Source organism: Penicillium concentricum (assembly GCF_028827145.1).
Source record: "Penicillium concentricum strain IBT 3081 chromosome Unknown utg000002l_segment0_segment0, whole genome shotgun sequence".
In the NCBI taxonomy this organism is placed as follows: Eukaryota; Fungi; Ascomycota; class Eurotiomycetes; order Eurotiales; family Aspergillaceae; genus Penicillium; species Penicillium concentricum.
In genome coordinates, this window is record NW_026622755.1 from 7073420 (window position 1) to 7096362 (window position 22943).

Sequence of the window (22943 nt, forward strand, 5' to 3'; positions counted from 1 at the left end):
GTAATTGGCAAAGGCCGTGGTTTTTCCTTATAGGTCCCCCTTTGATCTGATATTTATGCTCAAAAAGGTTAAACTATCCGCGTGACTTTTCATTCCCCTACTAGATTCTCCGATTTTGCTAACATTGCGGACGCGCTTCTAAATGGCCTGCATGGTTAGGCGTCTAGAACTATAATAGTTCAGGCTGTTCAATTGGTCAGGCTTTCGTTTAGCAGTTTTGTCTGGAAGAATGTTCACATGATCTTCTTTAATGCTTAAACTGTCTCGTGATATGGTTGCATGTAACATGTCATCTTCGTAATAACAAATCAAAGCTAAAAGGTCAAACGCTATTATGCACATCACTAAACCACCATAGTTTCAGGTGCCGTTGCTGCAATAGTGGGAGGTCCACCTCCACATCCTCCTCCACAACATCCCCCCACAGTCAAAGCTGATCCGTCCTTGCTTGTCAGCTTAGAGCAAAAGTCCATATCCTCTTTGCTGACTGCCTCTTCCTTGGGCATTCTTTGTCGCGCAGGCCAAATCTCCTCCCCTGCATCTTCTTCCCGCTGATGGTGCTCAGTGATCAGATCACGAACAATAGACTGGAAGTAGACCGGTCCCTCCTCCATCCGGGAGTGGAGATTGGTTTGTGTCTCGACACAGAGATCTTTGTCTTCGGACATAAAACGCTTGTACGTTTCATTGATGGCTTCGAACTCTTCATTGGTAGAGCTCTTGCTGCGGTAGACTTCATAGCGCACTGAGCACGTGGTGGGGCCCGTAGGGACGAGTCGCTGCATAAAGAAAGAGTGCGGTCTGCGTGCACAATTAGCACCAATCGGATACGTTGGGAGACAATTAGAACTCCACTTACAAGACCGTCATAGCAGCATTGGGGAAAGAATAAGTGCTGGCAATCTTCAGCCCATTGGAAGCCTCATCGGGTGTGGATTCGCCATCTTTGGTATCCACGGCATGTGTGCCGAGGGACTTGGTGTAGTTATCTGCCAGAATCTTCCAGTTATACTCTCCACTAATCTCCGAGGCGTGATCGAAGTTATAGTCCTCGAAGTTAAACCCCTCGAAACGTGGCTGTAAGTCGATTCCTTTAAAGTCATCTTCCCACGAGATTTCAGGCTTCTCGCCGGCATCTAAATTGACCCAAACAAAACCGTTGACATCAATATGAACGTGGATCGGAAGAAGGCCGTTCTTGCTCTTGTCGAAACCTTCCAGATCTTGATACCCGGGTGCCTTGGCAAGTTTGCCATTAAGGCCGTAGGACCATCCGTGATATTGACAAGAGAAAATTCCGGAGGTGCCACCTTCTTCGGTAACCACGGGGAATGCACGGTGTCGACAGATATTGTGGAAAGCATTGAGATTCCCCTCGCGATCTCTGACTAAAATAAATGCGTAGCCAGCGATCTCGTATCGCAGCCAGTCGCCTGTTTTGTTGAAACGCAGCTTGTGTGTAGTGAGAAGCCATTTCCGAGAGAAGATTGCACGTCGCTCTAGTTCATGTATATCCTGCGACGAATACCACGAGACAGGGAGAGGGTGAACTGAGGAATTGTGGTCGGCAGCGGCTGGGGATGCCTCTGCGTCCCCAAGTCCGAGGTAATTCTTAAGCATCGACATTTTGAATGTCACAAGACTAGTTTATGCAAGGCCAGTGGAGAGATATTGTCTTTCAATTCGGGCAGTTCTGTTATCTAGAGGAGAGGGTGAGTCCCTTAATATAGGCATAGCATATATAGATCCCACTGACAGGTATCATGATCATGAGTCCATCCTTCCCCATTGGGATATCAAATCTGTAGGTCTTGACCGATCACAGGATCGGAACGGAGGCTAAGCCGTTTATCGCCCGGCTTTTTTCAAAATCTTATAGACCGTGCTAGAACCTGACGATCAGAGGGAACTCGGTTGACGGCTGCGATTACCGGGCTGGGTGAACGCCACTCGGGTGGTCGGATTTCCTCCGGCTTTCAATGCAGGACAAAAAGTATGCATAGTGCATGCTTTCAATGCTCGGAGGTTACGAAGATAAGCACATGATATTCCAAAACAGGATACACCGTGGTGCATTGCAGTCTCGGGGTTTAGACTCAATTCACAAAAATAGATATCAGATTGTGGCGTAGATGAAGGCAGCATAATCATTTAGCTTCCCTGTATAAGGTCTCAGCCGATCACATGAGCGGGTGGGAATATTGGGGTCAAGGCTATGTAGTTTATTGTCTTCTGCAGGTGAAACTTTAGGTATCCGACATGAAACTGAACAAATTTCTGACTTTCTAGAGTATCGTGTGACACTGTAGTAGAGAGAGAATCGAAATGAGAGATGAATATGTATGTAGTGATGTAGAGCTGTGACAATCGAGCCAACTGGCACCGGCTATACCCCGCACGGGAACTCGACATCTTCGAGCTCCGATCTGCAAGATAACACTTATTCTCATGGTTTGCCTATTATGAGCTCAATTGGCGATAATTACACAATACAAAAAGTTTCATTAAAGCGAACAAGGCAAGCTTGTGGTCCTTGTCGGTATGTGCGAAGCCCCTGATATAAAAAAATCTTGAGACTGTCAGGGTACCCGATGGATGCCGATTCAATTTCTGATATGACATCTTGACAGTCGGAAAAAGGCACGCTGCCCAGGCGAGAAACCGTCATGCTCGTTATGCCACAGGCTAGGGCAACGCTGCTCATACGGACCGCAGCCATCCCATGCGAAGAACCACTCGGTCTCGGCTCCGGTTCAGAGCCAGGAAACACAGCACAGCACCAATGAGGTATTTATGCTTTTCATCCCAGCCGAGAGATTGGATTTGGGGTGAAGCTTAGGACTATGCTAAATTTATCAGATCCAAGGGGATATCCCGACCTCTGGGCGGCTCCAGCGCATCGAAGAAAGGCTAGATATGATGGCACTTTTACTCCAGTATGCAAGAACCTTCGTATCTAAGCCCGAGAAGTCACTAATCAAAGGCTCTTCGCATCCTCCAGAGAAGGCTTACCAAGGTCTAATTCATTACGAGATGCATCGAGTGATAACCAGCTCAATGATGATCGCGGGCTGCAAGAGACTTCCTATGACGACTTCGAGATGCTAGGTTGCCCAGAGAGCCACTCGCTGGCCTCTCAGGAGTATGTTCAAAATCTCCCCCCATTGCCATCACAAATATCCTAACGAAAATGGAACAGAACTGGTCTTTCGGTTGCATTTATCGAGCAGGAAGTGGAAACTTACCTTGCGTACTTTCATGACCAGCCATATTGTCCTTTCTCAAAAGAGTGGCTGTTGATACATAACAGCTCATTGCCACCAGAAGTCGCATTCCCATTAGTGGCCCTCACTTTCCGTCTGTCTCGACGATGTCGGGGACCTCTACATGACAATACTGACATGAAAACGATATCGGAGAAGGCTTGGGACCTTTTATCAAATCAATACAAAGACGGCAAAATGGGTCTTTCATTTCTTCAGGGTACATTTCTCATGGCCCAGGTAGATTTTGCTGACGGAAAAGCTCATCGAGGCTATGCGTCGGTTGCCCTTGGATTGCGTGCCATTCAATCCGTAGGGTTGAATGAAGCAACGTACTCGTATCTCTCAAATGACCCGGATATTGAAACAAGAAAGCGCATTACTTGGGCCTTTTTTATGCTCGATCGCACTTACAGTGCTTCCCGAAATTATTCATTGTCCCTGTCGGACAAGCAGTTCACACTTCCATTTCCTTTCCCAGAGACGGAAGCACCATTCAGTGATAATGGGTCACCGACCCACGGGTCTTTGCATGATGGTCCTGGAAAACAAGGGCAGAAGGTTGATCATGGTATTCTCGCATGTCTCCTGAGGCTGTACTCTTTATGGGGCAAAACCACAGAGTATGTCTTTGAACCCGTTACCGATAACTCGTTACCTCCCTGGCAAACCGGCTCAGCTCTCGCGATCCTGGAGTCAGAATGGTTGCAATTTGAAACACACTTCGCAGACGCGCATCGATATATAAATGTTGATTTCAAAAGTCGCGCTCGAGAAGATCCACAATCACGTACATACCTATCGACCTGGATGTGTGTTCAATTTCTTTTCCATTCAATCCAGTGTCTGCTGCACCACCCATTCGTGATCATGACCAAGCTTCGCAACTTCAACGGAAATTTGTCGGCAACATTTCTGCAAAAGTCCTTTGAGACATCGCTCCTCCACTCTCGATGGATAGTTCGCTTCATAAAGGAGATGTCAGAGGTCAACTTTGAGACCTGTGATCCTTTTCTGGGATATCTGGCTGCGATCGCAGCAACAATTCAGCTCGAGCATACTGGCAGCAAAAATCCGCAAATTGCGCTTCTGCTCAATAAAGAATTTCGAATCCTTGTTGACTTCATGACGGAGCTGTCTGTGCATTGGGAAAACATGAGCGTTTTGGTAAGTCGGTTAGTAAAAATATCGAATCAAATTGCTAATTATATTCACTTTCAAGGTTAACAAAGTGAATGACCTCGCCGCTCGCCATCAAAATTATGGTTCACTCTATTATAACCAGGAAGGTTTCTCGGGCGCTTTATCCAAAATGCCAACCCCGTCGAATATGCCAAGAATGTCCGCAGAAGACGAGAGTCTGATGTGGGAAATCCTCGATTTCGGCTGCTCATCAGGGGGAGACGAGGCAATGAAGTTCGGGGATTTGGCGATCCCTCAAGAGATCAAAATGCAAGCAAATAAAGGGCATGTCGCACAAAGCAGGACCTCGTCGAGAACCCAACGGGGAAGTCAGCAAAACAACAATGATCAGAGAGGGCGAGTGTCCCCAAAGCTTCCAAATTTTGACCAAATATCCGAGTCGATCAACGAAAACCCTTTACCTGAGTGGCCGTTTCAAGCGAGGGGCAATGATGATGTGATTGGGGCAGCAATGCCGGACATTCCAGATTGGATGATCTTGGGAGATTATATGGCAGAGCATTTGTGAGATTGATCATCAAGGGGGTTTGTCAGTTGTGTAAGATAGTGTACGTTGCACATGTATTCGCTGCCATATATCCTTCTGGTTGTGTTTATCGCCACGAAGAATGGTCTGATGTTTTCATAAAATAAAGAAATAGTGTGGCCTTGATCTCAAATGTGTGCTTTGTTCTAAATTATATACTGACTCCAAAGGTTAATGAATGTTCCTGTCTATAACTTTATGGATTGCTTCGATAGTGCGTGTCATATCTTCAAATCTTGCTTGGTCGGGATGAAGCAGCTCTCAATGCCGTGTCAAATGTGTCGAGCTCTTGAGCGGTCAACTCCCTTCGCTCTGGTCCTCCGCGACTTCCATCTCCTGTGAATACCTCTCCCTGGAAACGCTCACGGAATTGGGTAGGGAACTTCCATTTGTCAAGCAACTCCCGAGAAAGCTTGCGTTGGAAGCTTCCTACAATGTATTTTCCGATAACAGGCAGGAACTTGAAAGCACTAGACACGAAAATTTTAGTGTAGGTCCTCGAGAAAAGTGCTTTGGTTCACTTACTGCCCACTTCCTCCAGTAGCAATGAACAAATTCTTGTGCTCTGGGTGGAAATCAAAGATGAAATCTCCGGTCGGAGTGTCATTGTACCAACAGATTCCCACCTTTTCAAACCCCCTTGATACCAGCTGTGGGAAAATATCCTTTAATCCTGACGTGAGGCGTTTCAATCCATCGGCGGGGATATAATTAGCGCGCGAAGCAACTGCTGAGCTGGGCGGTGCGGAGGTGACCGAAGGCTCCGCGCGAGTATAACCGAAACCATGACAGGCAACTTTCAGGTAGCCAGTAGGCTCGTGGGGAGGGAACACAAAGAAGCCAGTGGAAAAATTGAAATAGATAGGCAGGTCTCTGAGCTGTGTGACTTCCTGCGGGGTGAGACGAAGATATCCCACAACCTGTCCAGCGGCGAGCATTGAGTTCCAAGCCGGAATGAGACTCGAAGTCCATGCTCCAGTGGCGGCGATGAATTGGTCGCCCTCAATCCGTCCGTTCTTGGTACGGACAGATTTGATCGTACCGTCCAGTCGCTTTTCGAATTCTTCGACCTGGCCATTCGGACCTGTGATGAAAGACACACCAGCTGAAGCACAACGAGACATGAGACGAGCACAAGCAAGGCCTGCATCTGCCCACCCAGCGGATTTGTTGTAGAACCCGTCAAACCCAGGAGTAGCTAGTCGGCCAGTCAACTTGGGGAAATGTTGTTTCGCCTCTTCCACGCTCCCGACGGAAACCCATTCCTGGCCCATCTCAGTCAAGACACGCTTTGTTTTGAGGCTATACTCCTGTGCTCGGGGCTGCACGGGCTGTTCTGGTGTGCCATCTTGACAGACCCATAAGCAGGGTGTTTGATGAAAGGCTTCTTGATAATCCGGGGTCTTCCAAAGATCGAATGCTTCTTTTGCAATCTCAGCGTAGATGGGGTCTCCATAATCGAATCGAATAATGCGAGAGATGTCATTGCTAGATCCGTCTGGAACCGGAGGTACTGAGCGGTCCAGGATGGTGACTGACTTGTAGCCTTCTTCCTTTAGTCTCAATGCAGTGCCCAGACCGAAGGCCCCAGCCCCAATAATGACGATTCGCTGATCTTTATCCATTGTGACTGTCAAAGTTGAGAAAATAAAGTGCTATATGTTCATTATGGAAACTCCCATGGTCTAATATATATTTGGGAGACGGAAGTCATGATCCGTCCCTCACGGTCCGGAAAGGGATACATCGGGGATAGAACTTCTAGATTTTTAATCGCTGGAGATCTTTTCCTTGTGCGGAAATAGTAAGCCACTACATCCATTGAATATTGTGGATAATAATACCGTGTGCTGTCTGTATATTGAATGTTGTACATGAGGGGAAGGACAACCCATCAACAGCACGGTCCGTGTACGGTCCGGCTATGACAGTCCACAAAGACCAAATGGGCAATTTCCTGCAAATCCTGACTCAGCATGTGCCGTCGGGGCCATCCAGGGCTGGACCGTCCGCTGCCTCTCATCGCCATTCCATGTACGGAGTACCTTGACAACTCAATAATTGCGGTCTGGTGAGTGCTGCTCGGGTGAAAGATTGGTGAGAACCCCGAGTCGCGCGACCGCCACCGCACTGACCCCCTCGGCTGGTTACTCATTGGATAGTACTCCCCGGGGCCGGAATAGAAGGTATCTTGGCACTGCACATACTCGGCCCAACGCACGGCCCAACTCTCATGAGTTGGGCCAAATAACCTCAGAGTATGATCGGGAAAGAAACCAGTTCTACCAAATCTATCGATGCCGATGTTAGGCCGCTTGAATTATGGATCCCCTGAGCATCACCACCGGGGTTCTCGCCCTCCTACACACTTCACGCAAGGTCATTGATCTCATTTCAACGATAAACTCCGCATCAACTGAAATACGCTGGCTCACGGTTGAGATCAGTACCACTCGCGCCCTTCTCTCAAGCATCGCCGATATTGCCGGCGTAGATGAAACATGGAATCATAGTTTGCGGGAATTGATGACCAATGATGGCCCTATGCAAATGTTAGACACACTTCTATCAAAGTTAGAGCACCGTTTGGGCCAGGAAGTCAGAATAAAGGGTGAGCCAGGGCATCTGAGAAGGAAGCTAACTTGGCCATGGCGAGCCGATGACACGCGGGAAATGGTAAGAATCGCAAGGGATGCCAGAGGATTGCTCGCTGGAGCTCTGGCTGTGGACCATTTGTGAGTACATCCTGATATCTAGATACCTTCAGTCGCTTTAGACTTGATTACATCCTACTACCTCTATCAGCGCTTTGCGGTACCTGGCTTGTCTTAGAATCTTTCTGAAAGTTCTATAATTTAGGACCATTTCGAAGGAAATTCGAGAAGAGACCAAGCAGATCCATGAAGATTCTCAGAAAACATTGCTCAGGCAGGATGGTTCGTCAACTGTTGACTGTAAATGCTCATGATTCTTAATCTAACCCATTTAGTAAGCGAGCAGCGGATGGTTGTCGAATGGCTGTCAACCGTCGATGCTGCCGAGTGCCACTATTCTGCCTGCACAAAACATGAGGAGGGGACCGGTGACTGGCTGCTTGAGTCGAAAGACTTTGGTCTTTGGTTGACTGGTACGAGGGAGGTGATCTGGTTGTATGGAATCCCAGGCTCAGGAAAGACAGGTTTGTATGCAACTGCCATGAGTCCACGGGTGATGTTGACGCTTTCAGTGCATTGTTCAACAATTATTGAGCATGTTCAAAAGATCTGCAAACACGACGATCAGCCAGTCTGTTTCTGTATTTATTATTACTTTGACTTCAAAGATCGGAAACGGCAAACATTTGATGGCTTTATCAGGTCAGCCATTGCTCAGATTTGCCGGCAAAGCACGGTGGTCCCGCGAGAGGTGATGAGGCTTTATGAAGACAAAAGCAAAAAGGGCCAGGATCCAAGCCCGGCGAGTCTTGTTGAGACACTCTTAACACTTTTGAAACATCCTGGCAAGACGTATATTATCCTTGACGCTTTGGACGAATGTCTAGCGCAGAAAGAGATATTCGACCTAATTTTGAGGATGAAAGAGGGGACCGCTTGGTCAGCGAATATTATGGTTACTAGTCGTTTGGAGCGGCAGATCCAGACTGGGCTGCAGGATCTGGTTACTAGGGCGATCCCTCTTCGCGGGCCACAAGTGGATCATGATATTCAGACATTGGTCCGCCATGTCCTCGTATCAGATCCAGTGTTGAGCAAGCGCCCAATCCAGATGAAGAGAGAGATTGAGCACGCCATTGTCAATGGTGCCAGTGGAATGTACGTCCTAGAGAGCTTATGTGGACTTTTAGCATATCGAATCATTGACCACGGTTAGTGCAGGTTCCGACTGGCAGCATGTCAACTCGACGCCTTACGTTCCTGTTTGTCCCCATCAGCCGTGCGGAAAACTCTACAGTGCCTTCCTCAAACACTGGACGAGATATACGAGCGTATTCTTTGCGGCATAGATGAAGAGTCCCGCTCTATCGCGTTGACGGCGTTGCAGTTTCTGACGATCTCGTCGCGTCCTGTTAATTTAGATGAGCTATCTGAAATGGTGGCTATCAGACCCGGAGTCAGTATTATCGTCGAAATTGATAGACTCTTTGATCCTGCAGATATTCTGGCTGTATGTTCCAGTCTTGTTACCATGTCCAGAGTATCTTTGGTTCAATTGTCGCACTACTCTGTTAGGGAATGTTTGACATCGGAGCGAATCTGCAAAGGGCCAGCCAGTTACTTTGCCATAAAAGAGCATGAAGCACATCTAGCAACCGCACAGCGTTGCTTGACATACCTGTTGTCATTTGACCAGTCAGTGATATCAGACAAATTTCGCGGCTCATCATTGGATGAGTCCCTCGAAACAAGCTATCCCCTACTAGAGTACGCCACGTTCGAATGGCATACTCATGTACGGCTCCTCCCTTCAGAATACCAGAAACAGACAGAGCCCATGATTCTTCGTCTTTTGGATCAAGACAACCTCGCTTTTCATCATTGGCTATCTATCTATCGCTTAGGTGAAAATGAAAACAGTCCTGGAAGTCCGTTATATTATGCCGCGGAGTTAGGATTATCCTCCATGGTTCGCAGGATTCTCGACGCAGGTGCCGATGTTAACGTTGCCGGCGGGATGTTTGGATCACCGCTTGCAGGTGCCACTCTAGAGGGGCATATAGAGGTTGTTCGCATTTTGTTAGAGCGTGGCGCAGATGTGAATATCCAAGGTGGCCTCTACCATACGCCTCTACAAGCTGCTTGTACGGAACAAAGACTTGATGTGTTCAATCTGTTACTTGCTCACGGCGCAGACATTAATGTCGCTGGGGGATACTATGGCTGTGCTCTCCAAGCGGCTGCCGCGCGAGGGTGGCCAGAAGCCGCCCTACACCTCGTCAAATTAGGCGCAGACATCAACATAATGGCAGGACAGTTTGGTACAGGCTTACAGGCTGCATCGCGATATTGCCATGAAGAACTTGTCATGGAGCTTTTGGAAAAAGGAGCAGACCCAAATGCTGCTGGCGGCTACTACAACACTGCCCTTCAAGCAGCTGCGCGAGGTGGACATACTGAAACTATTCAGATGTTGTTGGAACATGGAGCAGATGTGCATATGGAGGGTGGGTTCTGCGGCAGTGCTCTACGTGCTGCCCAATCTCGACAAAACCACGCCGCCATTGAGATGCTTGAAGCCGAACTCCGATTGAGTGATGCAGTTAGATCTTTATCGCTAAGATTCAAGAGGCTGCCTGAGGAAACTGGAGGGGATTGTAAAGAGAGTGCTCTGTAAAATAAAAATGTTTGTTCCCTGGCTACCTTACTGCCTTGGCCCTTCCCACTATGCTCGGCTCAGAGGTACACTCGCCATGATATCATTTTAGCAGACACCCTTTTCCACTTCACTCCAATGGTGGTTGCATCCATGTCAAAGCCGTTCAATCAAAGAACCAAATCACGCGGCGTCATTTGTGCGCCGCATAATATAATAGCATGAGGTTATCGAGACGTGGCCCCGGCCCATCAAGGCCCAAAATATCAGTCAACAGTTTAGATCTCCAGAAGTCGTGGACCGGGGCTTGATGAAGGTATCTGTCTACGGCCTAAGATATACTATTCATGGATATAGTATTGCACGGTTCTACTGACCTTTCTGGTCCTTTCCCTTCACTTTCTTCCTTTCGCATTGCGTATGGTCCATGGACGTCGATCAAATCAAGGTTATCCTGGGCATTGTAGAGAGCAATGTCATATTTCTTCCATCTCCTATAACAATGGTAGCGCGTCTAACTGTCGACTATGGGGAAGGACGATCAACCATCAATTCCATCGAAAAAATCAGTTTATCGTTCTTACAAGTTTTCCATTCTTGGGGCAGGGTCAAGGCAGGATCTTTTTTCTGTAGTTACTCCTATACTCCAATCGTAGGTCAAGTATGGAATTTCAATTGTTCTTTGAGAAAGTCCAGAGAATTACAAGGTATCTCCAATATTTTCAATAATTCTAATTGCTGAAATTCCTATTGTTGTCGCGACCCCACAAGAACAATATCAACATCCTCGCATCTCCGACCGATTCTTCGTATTGTTGCCATTTCATTGTACGCTTTTCAATTTAAAACTCCGTCTTACGTTTTTATTTCCCCATTCCTCTTTCTATTGATTCACTTTAGCCATGGCACGAGTCGTTATCGTCGGAGCAGGTTGGTAACAGTTGACAATCAAATTGGACTTTGGCTAACTTGTTAGGTCTTTACGGTCTCATCGCAGCGAAGACGTATCTACAAATCGTTGGGGCATACGGCGATGAAAGCACAGGCAAAAGCTCCGACGAAATCGCCAAAATCCCCGTCGGTTTCACTGAGAGTATCGATGCGTCCCAAAAGACCTCCTCCGAAAGTCGCCTACTTGTGATTGACTCTGCCTCCGATATTGGGGGTACTTGGGCCGAGGAGCGACTTTACCCAAATTTGTTGAGTCAGAACTCCTATGGCCTTTATGAATTCAGTGACATGCCTCTGTCCAACGTTGTTCCAGAGGAACATGCGGATGATACACACAATCAATTCATTGCAGGCTGGAAGATCAACCGTTATCTCCGTGTATGGGTTGAGAAATGGAAGCTTGAAAAACATATAAGATTGAACTGGAAGGTGAGATAATCTCTATGTGCCCTAGACTTGCGGGATTTCTGAATCATCTGTAGGTCGACGACATCAGCCGTCTCGAAACCAAAGAGTGGAAGCTCAACATCACTGTGACCACGTCCACATCCCCGAGTCGCCGTATTACTATTATTTGTGACAAGTTGGTCCTGGCTACAGGACTGACCTCGGTACCAAATATTCCCAAAGCCAAGGGGGCGTCAACGGCCTCCGATAACCCTGCTCCAGTCATCCATGCCAAAGATGTTGGAGAATGGGCCCGAAAGCACCTAGGATATCAGCCACTGAATGCACCTGAGTCCGAGGTTGCTGCCATTCCAGTCAAAGAGTCACGTTACCCACAACTGCGATCGGTTGCTGTTTATGGTGGTGCAAAATCATCCTTTGATCTGGTACATTTCTTTGCGACTCTACATCGCAACGACTCAAAGCTGCATCTCAAGTCTACACAGGAGAGTCCTATCCAAGTACACTGGATCATCCGTGACCGAGGTGTAGGGCCGGCGTGGATGGTGCCACCATTGTCTACTCTCCCAAATGGCGACACCGTTGCAAGCGATAAGGCTGCAAGCACTCGATTAATTACCCATCTCACCCCGTGCTGCTACGAGATTCCAAAACGTCTGTCTCTCGGGTCCTCCGGGGATCTTCACTGGGAGGGCTCATGGCTGGCGTGGTTATTACATGGTAACCCAGTTGGCCGATGGTGGATTGGTTGGCTCTGGCGATCGATCGATAAAGGCTTGGAGGAGACAGCGCAATATGGTTCAGATCCGAAGATGGCAAAGCTTCGTCCAGAGAACAGGTGAGTCTAATTAGAGATCATTTGGAATACTAGGTAACTGATGGCTTCCAGTGTTGTCTCGTGCGCATCCGGTATTGGTATCGCAAACCAAGGAGACCTCTGGGAAACGATTAGATTGCCCCATGTCAATGTGTACCGATCGACCATCACGGATATCGTTGCTACCAGGCCGGAGAAAGCCACAGATTCATCTACGAAAGCCTCAGTGCACATTTCAGACAGCAATTGCATTGATGAAGTTGATCTGGTCATACATGCGACCGGATATAAGCCAATAGTCCCAATTCGGTTTGAACCTGCAAGTCTCCGTCTGGAATTGGGGCTTTCAGCCCTGGTGGACTCGGGGGGCCAGAATATTTGCGAGAATCGTGAAATTGCAGCAGGAACACCGGAGAGAATCGATGGACCACTAGAATCAACCATAAAAGACCGCATCCAACACTGGGACGATCTAGATCGACGTTCTGAAGTCATGGTCAGAAAGACGTTGAATGCGACAAGGTGCGCTTTCACAGATCGGAGTCCTCCCTCATGGGCTGAGCCTCACAAGCTGGTGCCATATCGCCTATTCCGCCGTATGGTGGCACCTGAATTAGTCGCAAAAGGAGACCGCTCATTTGCAACACTCGGTGTTGTTTTATCGTCGACTATTGCAGTTGTTGCGGAGGTTCAAGCCCTTTGGGTCGCGGCGTTCTTGACAGGGGGGCTCGACTCCTCCGCGGAAACCACACCAAACCCAAACCAGGCACTCTCACTTAACGATCTTTCACTGGAGATTATGGAGAAAGCCACCTCCGAGGATGTGGTCCTGGGTTCATTGACGGGAACTGGCCTCGAAGTCGAGGCCATTCAGGTATGTTTGTTTTGCCAAACCTCGAGGATATCGTAATCTAACCATTCTATCAGTATAATGACATGCTCCTGCACGATTTGGGACTGAATCCCCACCGATTAGGGGGTGGGTTCTACACTGAGCTGACCGGGGTGTATGGGCCTTCAGTATATGCTGGAATTGTGAATGAGTGGAAGAAAACTCGGGGTTTGGCAGTGAAGAAACCGTAGTTGCGCCGAGTCATTCAACCTAATTATTTTGTATCGCAACTTAAATCATTGAACGTTAGTTTTGACTGCGTCCTGTATACAAGTTCCTGAATGATCCCCCCGTAAACACGATGACAAAGCAAGTCATCGGAGGGTCAGGTGATGGTGCTTGCGACTTCCTAATCTGGAGGCTTGGCATCCGTGTACCTTCCCGATTAGAAACACGCGGCCTCCCCTCTCACAGCCCTGGAGCCTCCAATATTGGCGTGCCATGGAGCGTCGAAAGCAAACTCGACTAACCCGATGTCGCACTGGATGCATGCGCTGTCGGATTCGACGACGAAAATGTTTGTGTTTCTAAATCTGTGGAAAATTCAAGTCTAATAGGTTTTCAGGCGACGAAGGCAAACCGCGATGTCGAAACTGCATTGACCGGAACTACCAATGCAACTATGGTAACCAGTTGACATTTTTGACAAAGAATGCACGCACTGTGCACACATCAGAAGTCGAGGCACCATCTACCAGCTATGAAGCGATTCGGGTAAGTTTTCCGGTGACAATCAAGAGGCAGAGACCTGATCTATACATATGTAGTTCGTCACAGAGGAGATTTCGAAAGATTGCAACAAAACTGAGGATCATGCACTAAATGAGACATCCTCTCACATTGATGTAACTCCACAATCACAACAAGCCGACCCTAGCACACTTAGCGTTGTCAGAGATGAAGACGTGCCATTCTGGCCAGAGCCAGCCCCTCATGCGGCAGACGAACAAGATTATTCGATCTTGAATGACAATGATGAATCTGCGGTCGCCGGGTTGTTGGCTCTCGGTATGAATGGACCCGATCTGGGGCTGTCGGATCTAGTAGTTCCATCACCAAGGACTCCAATGATAATAGCATCTAATTTGTCGCGTCAATTGGCCCTCGCCGCGCAAACTACACAACACCAACCCGAAGCAAGTCTAGAGACACTCTCATCCACCGAAATACAAGCCCTGTTGCGGCACTATCGTTATGAGATAGCCTCTTGGGTAAGATTTTCGAAACCACCACGGACTGCATGGTGCTAACTGCAGTAGTTGGACATATGTGATCTTGGTCAATCATTTGGAATCCAAGGACTTCAGTTGGCGATGGATTCACCGCCGATCTGGAACTCGATTCTTGACCTGTCTGAGACTTCTTTCAACCAGCTTCATCCGCAAAAGTCACCCGGGGAGGGGAAGACATTCCTTCGGCAGACCGACTCGAATATGCAGGGTGACATTACATTTGTCGCACTGCTAAACGTTATAAACCAAGTGAAACACTGTATCTCGAATATTTCTGCTATGTGGAACACCGAAAGACAGTGCGATCATGACCTCATGGGGGCCTTGAGTTCTCACGCAGTGGGCAGAGATATTAATTCCGCGATTTATTGGCTCTCTTTCAGGCTCGGTATGAATCCCAAAACACCATATGTAGGTTTGATTACTATTGACTGACTACTGCGGGCATCACAGATCTTGCGACAGCGCTAGCTAGTGATGGCGACATATGCATGCCGCTTCCCCCGTCGTTCCCATACTTCACAGAAGTAGAATTTGTGGCTGATCCATTCGAGATGGTTTTCTTCTACGCATACCGCCCTCTATGGCTCTGTGCGAGAGCGATCCAATTTGTGCACAACGAAGAAGTTTCTCCTGATCGACCCCCGCTCCATATATGGATTCAATTGGTGGAAGAACTGCAACAATGGTATCGTGAGCGACCAAGGGAATTTCAACCCATGCTGGAATTAGAGCTGGATGATCAGTTAGCTGCACCAGAACGAAGTTTCCCGGTTGTTCTGTTTGCGAATGGAGCAGGCTTGTTTGGGAACCAGCTGTATCATACGGCCATGTTGATCTTACTACACAATCGCCCTCGCACCGCACGCATTACTGATTTCCACTCTGTTGCCATGTCGCCATTGTGGCATGCGCAGCGGATATGCAGTATTGCTCTCCACAATGATCGTCAGGAGTGCTGGGATCCATGTCTCTTGGCATCCTTTCTGCTGGCAGCTCGTCGGATGACACACGAGTCGCAACAACATGAAGTTGTGCGTGGATTCGACCGTATCCGTACGGTGACAGGGTGGAACACAAACAACTCCTTGCAGAGCCTGCGAGCAGAGTGGTGCCTTCTTGATGAGATATAGTCAAGGATCATCTTTGGTGAGATTATTCAAGTTGATACCGTCACTCACCCTGTTACGGGAAACCGCTGTCTATTAATAGTCCGGTCTGAGCGTGAGACCTGATAACCCCAGGCGAGTTCCAGGTCGCAGATGCGCCAGCAAGCACCCCATCCAGTCTCAGCTTCAATGTGACGGATCAGGTCGATTATAATCGCGTGTTCTGATACATGGCTGAACAGCCGTCCCGCAATCCATAATGGCTGGATAGCGTTATTTAAGCATCCGTGGTGCGGATTGGCGAGCGAAATTCCACAAATTCGCCTCGCATGCCAGAGGGCAGACACTGCAGGTGTTGGTTGCAGCTTGATAGATTTAGGCATCAAATTGAGCAGCAAGATGCATGCCGTGCTATATAGTTGGTTCGAGGATATAGCCGCCCATTGCAGAAAAAGGATGTGGGGGAATGGTTTGGTCGTCGTGGTGTGGATTGGCAACAGCTCCGGTGGTCGGTTGTCAAGCCAATGCTGCAAATCGTTCCAGAGTCGCAGCCAGCGGCGATTGAAGGCCTTTCCGGCGCAGTCATTCTGAACACCGAGCTCCACAAACTGAGTACGATCAGCCACCAGCTCGCATGATTTTGCGCAGAGGTATACGGCGTAGTTGGCGTGCATATCCGGGGACTGGACAGATTCGAAGAGCTGAGCAGCATCATCTTCGTGACATCCAGGTGCGAGCCATTTGCTGGGCCGAAGAAGAGTGCTCTGTGTCCCATCAGAGATCAACGCGCCACATAAGTCTAGTTATTTAAAATCAGTCATATCCTTTTCATTTGACCATCAATATGGGCTCTCACCCATGCGTGCGTAGCACCAAAACACAGCTTGTAGAAGCCCGCTGCTGAACCCGTTCATTTCGACTGCGTCAAAAAGTGCCGCACATCCCTCCAAATGACGCTGCCAATCCTGCGCCCGCGCAGACATCATTTCAAGACAGCAGAGCAGTACACAGGCGGCGACAACTTTAGGATCCCGCATCTGCAACAATGGGCTGAGCAGGCGAATCGCTTCCTGGTAAAGCTCCAAGCTGTCAAACGAGTTTTGAATCCCCTCCTTCCTTTCCATTTGTCGGGCGGATATCGCGAGGATCGCATTCATCAAGGCGGGGAATGATCGGGCCAGTGCGGGAATCTGGACTCGAAAGGTACACTGCGAATCGAACATATCGAGCTGCGGTCGGGGATCAGCGGCTATTGAGAACATCACAAGCAATGTCACATACCCACGGTGCCACCTGACTAACATAGTTCTTCAGGTACTCAATGCGACGCAGATTTGACAGCACAGGGCGCGTCGGTGTCTGCTCCCTGTCCTGCAATTGTCGGGAGTCCTGTTCCTGGGTATCTGGGCTCGGTGCCCGGGTGGGAGCTGCAGACTGCGCGAGATTGAAAAGCATGCATCGTAGTTCCTCCTGGGATGCTAAGAAGCCTGGATCATGGGCAAATTCATCAGGCCAGCTGGTAGCGCCCGATGGAGAAGCGAATGCAGCATCGGGATTGGGTAGAGTCGCGTCGGGATCAGACCAGTTGTTCATGGCGTAATTAGAGGCACGCGATGCCTCTCCCAGTTCACAAGGAATTAGATCGAATCATGGAGTCTGTGTTGGATTGTGAACTTGATAGTCATCGAGAAAGTTCAAAGAAAAAAAATCTCCAAAATAGTTGAAGTTGAAGTGGAGAGCCGAGAATGGAGACATCGGCTCTTCTTTCACACTCCTGGGACATTTCAGATGTCTTTTCACAACATTGGAAGCATTTATCAATTTAGCCATATGAATTGCAAAATTTACTCGATCTTCTCTGGATATCCATAAAGTTCACAATATCCCATTCAAGAGTACTCATTGACACTGCACCTAGATCACAACCTACGATATACTTCGTACCCCGTACAGTTCAAATCACATTCTGATCCTCGCTATGCATTAATCTGTGCAGGGGAGATCACTGCAAAAAAGGGGTGTGATCGTAGAACGCAGTTGGCCGTAACCCCTGGCACTTGCAGGAGAAGCAGACGCAAGGGATATGGGGGAAGCCAGATGGTACCCCCTTACAGAAAGACTTCTCGACATTCTACGTTATACTTCCAGGCACTGTCGAGTAACCTATACCCTCAGATCTATTATCATTAGACCTTTTCTTGTCAACGGCGTCATGTACGGCCTCAAACAGTTGTCGGTTCTAAGCTTGATGCTTCTCTCTGTATCGGCAGCGAAGAACCCCAAAAGAACGATTGTGCGCATATTACTCTCAAAATCCTCGCCGTATTGCTAACGGGACCACGCAGGTAGGCATTGAAACCGCCGACAAGAGCCGTGGTATTGAGGTGCCATTGAATGATTGCCATCCGATCGAGGAAGAGTGAGATTGGATTTCCAGCTACATGTTTCGGCCGAAACTAACGAGTCACAGAGACGTTCTTACTGTATCGTTGAAAAAGCCTTGCCGTCTTTTCACGTAAGTCCGGTGACCATCAAGCCAGTGGACTCTCACTAACCGTAGGATAGCGGCCCTGACTGCACAGGACGCAACACATTCTTGAGCCCTGGAGACCACTCTTCAAAGGACCCAATTCCCGTCATCGAGTCGATATTTTGCCAGCTCTCTTGAGAGACGCAATGATCAAAGTGGGTGTTGGAAGATAGATTAGGCATTTTGTCTGGTTTGAATTGGTATATAGTATGAAATCAAGCCCTATTGCTGAACATTCATTCTCCTGCTTTAGACGAACTAAATCAAATTATATCAATATATAACCAAGCCCAGCAGCGCTTAGGTTCAGAATGATTGAAAACACCTTCTCTCATTACCACGTCTACAACGAAGCTTCCTGCTCATCAACCACCAACACCTTGATACTACCGTTTCGAGTATCAGCACAAAGGTGAAGCGCATCCTCGGCGTTTTCAAGAGGGAAGACATGCGACACGAGCTTCTTCAGGTCTAAGATTCCACCACTCATACAGGCAATAGCCGGGGGCCATGTGTCACGGTAGCGGTTGATGAACCGGAGATCAATCTAGCAGAGTCAGCAAAAGAATATTCACTCCACGGAAACACTAATATAACTGACCTCAGCGAGCGAGATATGCATAAAGGGTAAGTTGTTCATGATCGTTTTTCCTACACCAATCACCATGACCGTTCCTCCTCGTCGTGTAGTATATGCAGCAGTGCAGATACTGCTTTCCACACCGGTACACTCGAGTATGGTTTCCGGAGCAGCGTATTCGCCAGACCCAAAGAGAGCACGAATAGCCTCTGCATTACCCTTTGCATCTTTTGTACGGTCCACCTCGTAGGTAATGCAGGACGGGACAAGATCTTTCGCAAATGCCAGTCGGGAAGGCTCTAGATCTGTGACCACGATAGGGTGTGCGCCCGAGGCACGAGCCGCAGCTAAAGCGATCAAGCCAATAGGGCCTGCACCGCATACAACAACACCACGCCCCAATGAAAGACCAGCGGTCTTGATTCCGTGCATCACCACCGAAAGTGGCTCAAGGAGTGCGCCTTCGGCAAAAGTGACATTGTCAGGCAGCTTGTGCAGCCATTTAGCAGGGTGGTTCTTGTAACGCTGAATAGTACCTTCGTAAGGGTAGACGCCAGCAAACTCGACATCCTCGCACAGATTGTAACGTCCCTCGTCACAGAGGAAACAGCGTTCACAGGGTACACCAGGCTCGACGGCAACTCGGTCACCTATCAATTATCAGCCCCAAGGTCTTCAAACTCAATGAATCATGCCTACCTGGCTTCAAATGATTGACACCCTCGCCGCACTGCAGAACGATACCCGAAGCTTCATGGCCAATGGTACAGTCACCTTCAAAGACCAACGATCCAATGCGCCCGGTCTTCCAGAAGTGAATATCCGACCCGCAGATTCCAGTTGCTTTGATATGAACCAGTGCCTCGCCTGGTTTGGGGGCGTAAACTGGCGTGTCGATTGTTTTGAGCTTGTGCTCTGCTGTCACCTGCAAGGAGGGATTGGGATGAGAGACTTTGAGGGGAACGCGATCGCCCATTGATGTTGTCATAGCCTGCTGGCTGTTTTGCTGGTTTAGGGGTACCGAAGTCATTGTGTGTTTTCTGTGTGACTTCACAAAAGTGGGCGACTTACATTCTTTAAAGGCCCTTTGGGAGCCCAACGAGTATTTGATATAGTAAGTTGTGGCTCGAGATACCTGCCTGGGGGTGGTTGGAACTGCCAACTTGATCTCAGCCCCGGTGTGGGGTCAGCACTGGGGTAATCGCCCAATTAGGAAATATTAAGCATCACAACTCGCAATACTATTTCAAGGGCTCCCCCTCCAGCTTTGAAAATTTGGATATCTTGCCAATTGCTCAGCTCTGTACAACTTATATAATGACTGTCGAAGTTCAACAAAATGGCGTCCACGGCGGCCACGGCTCTGCAATGCCTATAGTCCACAAGCTGGCAAAGGACCATGACTTGGTATTGAAGACCTTTCGGCTGTTGATTGCAGACCTGTGTCAGCAGTTTAATGGCGGACACCCCGGGTATGATTTTCCGAACATTGTCATACTTTGGCCAGAAGCTGATTGTGTGCTAGTGGTGCTATTGGTATGGCTGCGATCGGAGTTGCGCTATGGAAATATGTTATGCATTATGCACCGCACACCCCAGGATTCTTCAACCGAGATCGCTTCGTCCTATCAAATGGTCAGTTCTTCATATGTTTATTGATATGGCTCCGAGAGTGATGTATACAGAAGTAACGTCCTATAGGCCACACTTGCCTCTTCCAATACTCTTTCCTACATCTCACAGGCTACAAGGCCATGACGTTTGAACAGCTCAAATCATATCACTCAGATCGCGTCGATGCGCTATGCCCCGGACATCCGGAGATTGAACACGAAGGAATTGAAGTGACAACCGGACCATTGGGTCAGGGTCTTGCGAACGCTGTAGGCCTGGCCATGGCGACGAAGAATCTGGCTGCCACCTACAATCGCCCCGGCTTTGATGTGGTAAGCAACCATACTTGGTGTATGATTGGCGATGCTTGCCTGCAGGAGGGTGTTGGTCTCGAGGCAATTTCGCTGGCGGGACATTTCCGTTTAAACAACCTCACTGTCATCTACGACAATAACCAGATTACCTGTGATGGATCCGTTGACCTCACCAACACTGAGGACGTGAATACAAAGATGCGCGCGTGCGGCTGGGATGTGATTGATGTGGCAGACGGCTGCTTTGATATTGAGGGCATTGTCCGTGCATTGGAGCACGCTCGCTCATCGAAGCACAAGCCCACGTTCATTAACATCAAGACGGTCATCGGGCTGGACAGCAGTGTTGCTGGAACCGCTGTCGCCCATGGAGCTGCTTTTGGCGCCGAGAGTATCTGTGATATGAAGACTGACTACGGTTTCAACCCGGAGGAGCACTTCATCATTGGTGAATCTGTGCGCCAGTTCTTCAAGGAAATTCCTGCGCGCGGAGAGCAGTGGGTCCAGGAATGGGATCAGCTAGTAAGCAGCTACGCTGTCCAACACCCTATTCTAGCGGCTGAGTTCATGGCTCGCGTGCGTGGCGAACTCCCAGCAAACTGGCAGGAGCGTATCCCAACCACCTTCCCTGATAAACCCACTGCCACCCGTGCGGCGTCTGGGTTAGTATTCAACCCAATTGCCGAAGAGGTCAACTCTTTCATGGTTGGTACCGCGGATCTCTCACCATCCGTGAACATGATCTGGCCTGGCAAAGTCGACTTCCAGCACGTGAGTGAAACTAAGTGATATATATCACCATGAGCCAGAATAATTGCTAACCACAACATTAGCCCAATCTCCGCACAACCTGTGGCATCAATGGCACTTACGCTGGCCGCTATATTCACTATGGTGTCCGTGAGCATGCCATGGCTGCCATCTCCAACGGCCTGGCAGCTTACTCCCCAAACACCATCATTCCGGTCACGTCGACATTCTTCATGTTTTATCTGTATGCTGCACCTGCAGTCCGAATGGGTGCGTTGCAGCACCTCCAAATCATCCACGTCGCCACCCATGACTCCATTGGTATGGGCGAGGACGGACCGACCCATCAGCCTATTGAGTTAGCCAACCTATATCGCGCGATGCCAAACATCTTGTACATCCGTCCTGGTGATAGCGAGGAGACAGCCGGTGCATGGATTGCTGCTATCGGTGCCAAGCAGACACCAAGTATCATCTCTACCTCTCGTCAAACTTTGCCCCAGATCCCGCAGACACGTCGTGATGGCGTAGCCCTCGGCGCATACGTCCTGTCGGAAGTCGAGTCGGCAACTCTCACTTTGATCGGCGTTGGGGCCGAACTTACGTTCGCAGTGGAGATTGCTGAGCAACTGAAGGTGCAGAAGGGTATTACCGCGCGCGTTGTCAGCTTCCCTTGCCAGCGCCTATTTGAGAAACAGTCGCTCGAGTACAAGCGCAACACGCTACAGCGACACCGGGGCATACCAGCTGTGGTGATTGAGCCCTACGCGCCAAATGGGTGGGAACGGTACGCAGATGCGGGCATCTGCATGACTCGCTTTGGTCATAGTCTGCCTGGTAAGGCGGCATACAAATTCTTCGGGTATGATATTGATACTATGACAACAAAGGTGGCCAGGTACCTGAAACGAATTGAGGAAGATGAGCTGCTTCGCGGCGAATTTGTCGACCTGTGAGTACAATGTCTGATAATTTGATCGTTCACGGGGTAATGGCTGGGTATCGGGTTAATGAACGTTTACATTTGCTTTATAGTTGCGCAAATTCTCAGTACTTTCTTGCTCAAATCTGGTTGTATATATTCCAAGGTTTCACGTAAGCTTGGAACCAATTTAAGGTTAAACGCACCAACCAATCAGGCGATTGGAAAGTCTAGCCAATGTTGGGGGCCAACAGTGTTTAGTCTTTATACTGAATGATTCTTTTCTTTCTCTTCCCTGTCGTTTACAGTCTGTTGTTGGCCTTTGTTCCATCTATACCAGGTGACCCGGCCCAACTACCCTGCGACCGACTGAAGTTCATATCGACTTCCCTGCTGACTTTACCCCTCAGCTTAGCTTAAGTTAAAATGGGCAAGATGATGTAGAGATGATTCACAGATGTGACCTTTTTTGGGGAACAATGGAATAACACAGCGGTCTGACTGATCGTGTAACGCGCTAGG

At 48.7% G+C, this 22943-nt stretch overlaps 9 protein-coding genes across 9 annotated transcripts; 5 read left to right on the forward strand and 4 right to left on the reverse strand.

Moving 5' to 3' along the window:
- Positions 1-344: 344 nt before the first annotated feature.
- N7517_006400 (aromatic ring-hydroxylating oxygenase subunit alpha) lies at positions 345-1626 on the reverse strand (the record flags this gene model as incomplete). Its single annotated transcript, XM_056724130.1, has 2 exons — positions 345-801; positions 860-1626. 2 exons carry the CDS (start codon positions 1624-1626, stop codon positions 345-347), a joined length of 1224 nt encoding a protein of 407 aa, XP_056580380.1.
- Positions 1627-2462: 836 nt separating this feature from the next.
- Positions 2463-4974, forward strand: N7517_006401 (uncharacterized protein; the record flags this gene model as incomplete). The annotated part of the gene is given in 6 exon segments (XM_056724131.1): positions 2463-2539; positions 2631-2787; positions 2860-3042; positions 3054-3142; positions 3200-4430; positions 4486-4974. The coding sequence occupies 6 exon segments, from the start codon at positions 2463-2465 to the stop codon at positions 4972-4974; spliced, it is 2226 nt and encodes a 741-aa protein (XP_056580381.1).
- Positions 4975-5221: 247 nt separating this feature from the next.
- Positions 5222-6617, reverse strand: N7517_006402 (NAD(P)/FAD-dependent oxidoreductase; the record flags this gene model as incomplete). Its single annotated transcript, XM_056724132.1, has 2 exons — positions 5222-5462; positions 5518-6617. 2 exons carry the CDS (start codon positions 6615-6617, stop codon positions 5222-5224), a joined length of 1341 nt encoding a protein of 446 aa, XP_056580382.1.
- A 697-nt stretch (positions 6618-7314) lies between these two features.
- Positions 7315-10323, forward strand: N7517_006403 (uncharacterized protein; the record flags this gene model as incomplete). The annotated part of the gene is made up of 5 exons (XM_056724133.1): positions 7315-7727; positions 7852-7928; positions 7982-8170; positions 8219-8804; positions 8868-10323. The coding sequence occupies 5 exons, from the start codon at positions 7315-7317 to the stop codon at positions 10321-10323; spliced, it is 2721 nt and encodes a 906-aa protein (XP_056580383.1).
- An 881-nt stretch (positions 10324-11204) lies between these two features.
- Positions 11205-15735, forward strand: N7517_006404 (uncharacterized protein; the record flags this gene model as incomplete). Its single annotated transcript, XM_056724134.1, has 10 exons — positions 11205-11232; positions 11279-11682; positions 11736-12499; positions 12551-13352; positions 13406-13538; positions 13936-14084; positions 14138-14378; positions 14448-14581; positions 14630-14990; positions 15056-15735. The coding sequence occupies 10 exons, from the start codon at positions 11205-11207 to the stop codon at positions 15733-15735; spliced, it is 3696 nt and encodes a 1231-aa protein (XP_056580384.1).
- A 44-nt stretch (positions 15736-15779) lies between these two features.
- N7517_006405 (uncharacterized protein) lies at positions 15780-17304 on the reverse strand (the record flags this gene model as incomplete). The annotated part of the gene is made up of 3 exons (XM_056724135.1): positions 15780-16510; positions 16568-16940; positions 16993-17304. The coding sequence occupies 3 exons, from the start codon at positions 17302-17304 to the stop codon at positions 15780-15782; spliced, it is 1416 nt and encodes a 471-aa protein (XP_056580385.1).
- A 619-nt stretch (positions 17305-17923) lies between these two features.
- On the forward strand, positions 17924-18379 carry N7517_006406 (uncharacterized protein; the record flags this gene model as incomplete). Its single annotated transcript, XM_056724136.1, has 4 exons — positions 17924-18004; positions 18057-18130; positions 18182-18226; positions 18277-18379. 4 exons carry the CDS (start codon positions 17924-17926, stop codon positions 18377-18379), a joined length of 303 nt encoding a protein of 100 aa, XP_056580386.1.
- A 205-nt stretch (positions 18380-18584) lies between these two features.
- On the reverse strand, positions 18585-19851 carry N7517_006407 (NAD(P)-dependent alcohol dehydrogenase; the record flags this gene model as incomplete). Its single annotated transcript, XM_056724137.1, has 3 exons — positions 18585-18788; positions 18843-19471; positions 19521-19851. 3 exons carry the CDS (start codon positions 19849-19851, stop codon positions 18585-18587), a joined length of 1164 nt encoding a protein of 387 aa, XP_056580387.1.
- Positions 19852-20138: 287 nt separating this feature from the next.
- N7517_006408 (transketolase family protein) lies at positions 20139-22455 on the forward strand (the record flags this gene model as incomplete). Its single annotated transcript, XM_056724138.1, has 4 exons — positions 20139-20293; positions 20347-20456; positions 20523-21520; positions 21583-22455. The coding sequence occupies 4 exons, from the start codon at positions 20139-20141 to the stop codon at positions 22453-22455; spliced, it is 2136 nt and encodes a 711-aa protein (XP_056580388.1).
- Positions 22456-22943: the final 488 nt, after the last annotated feature.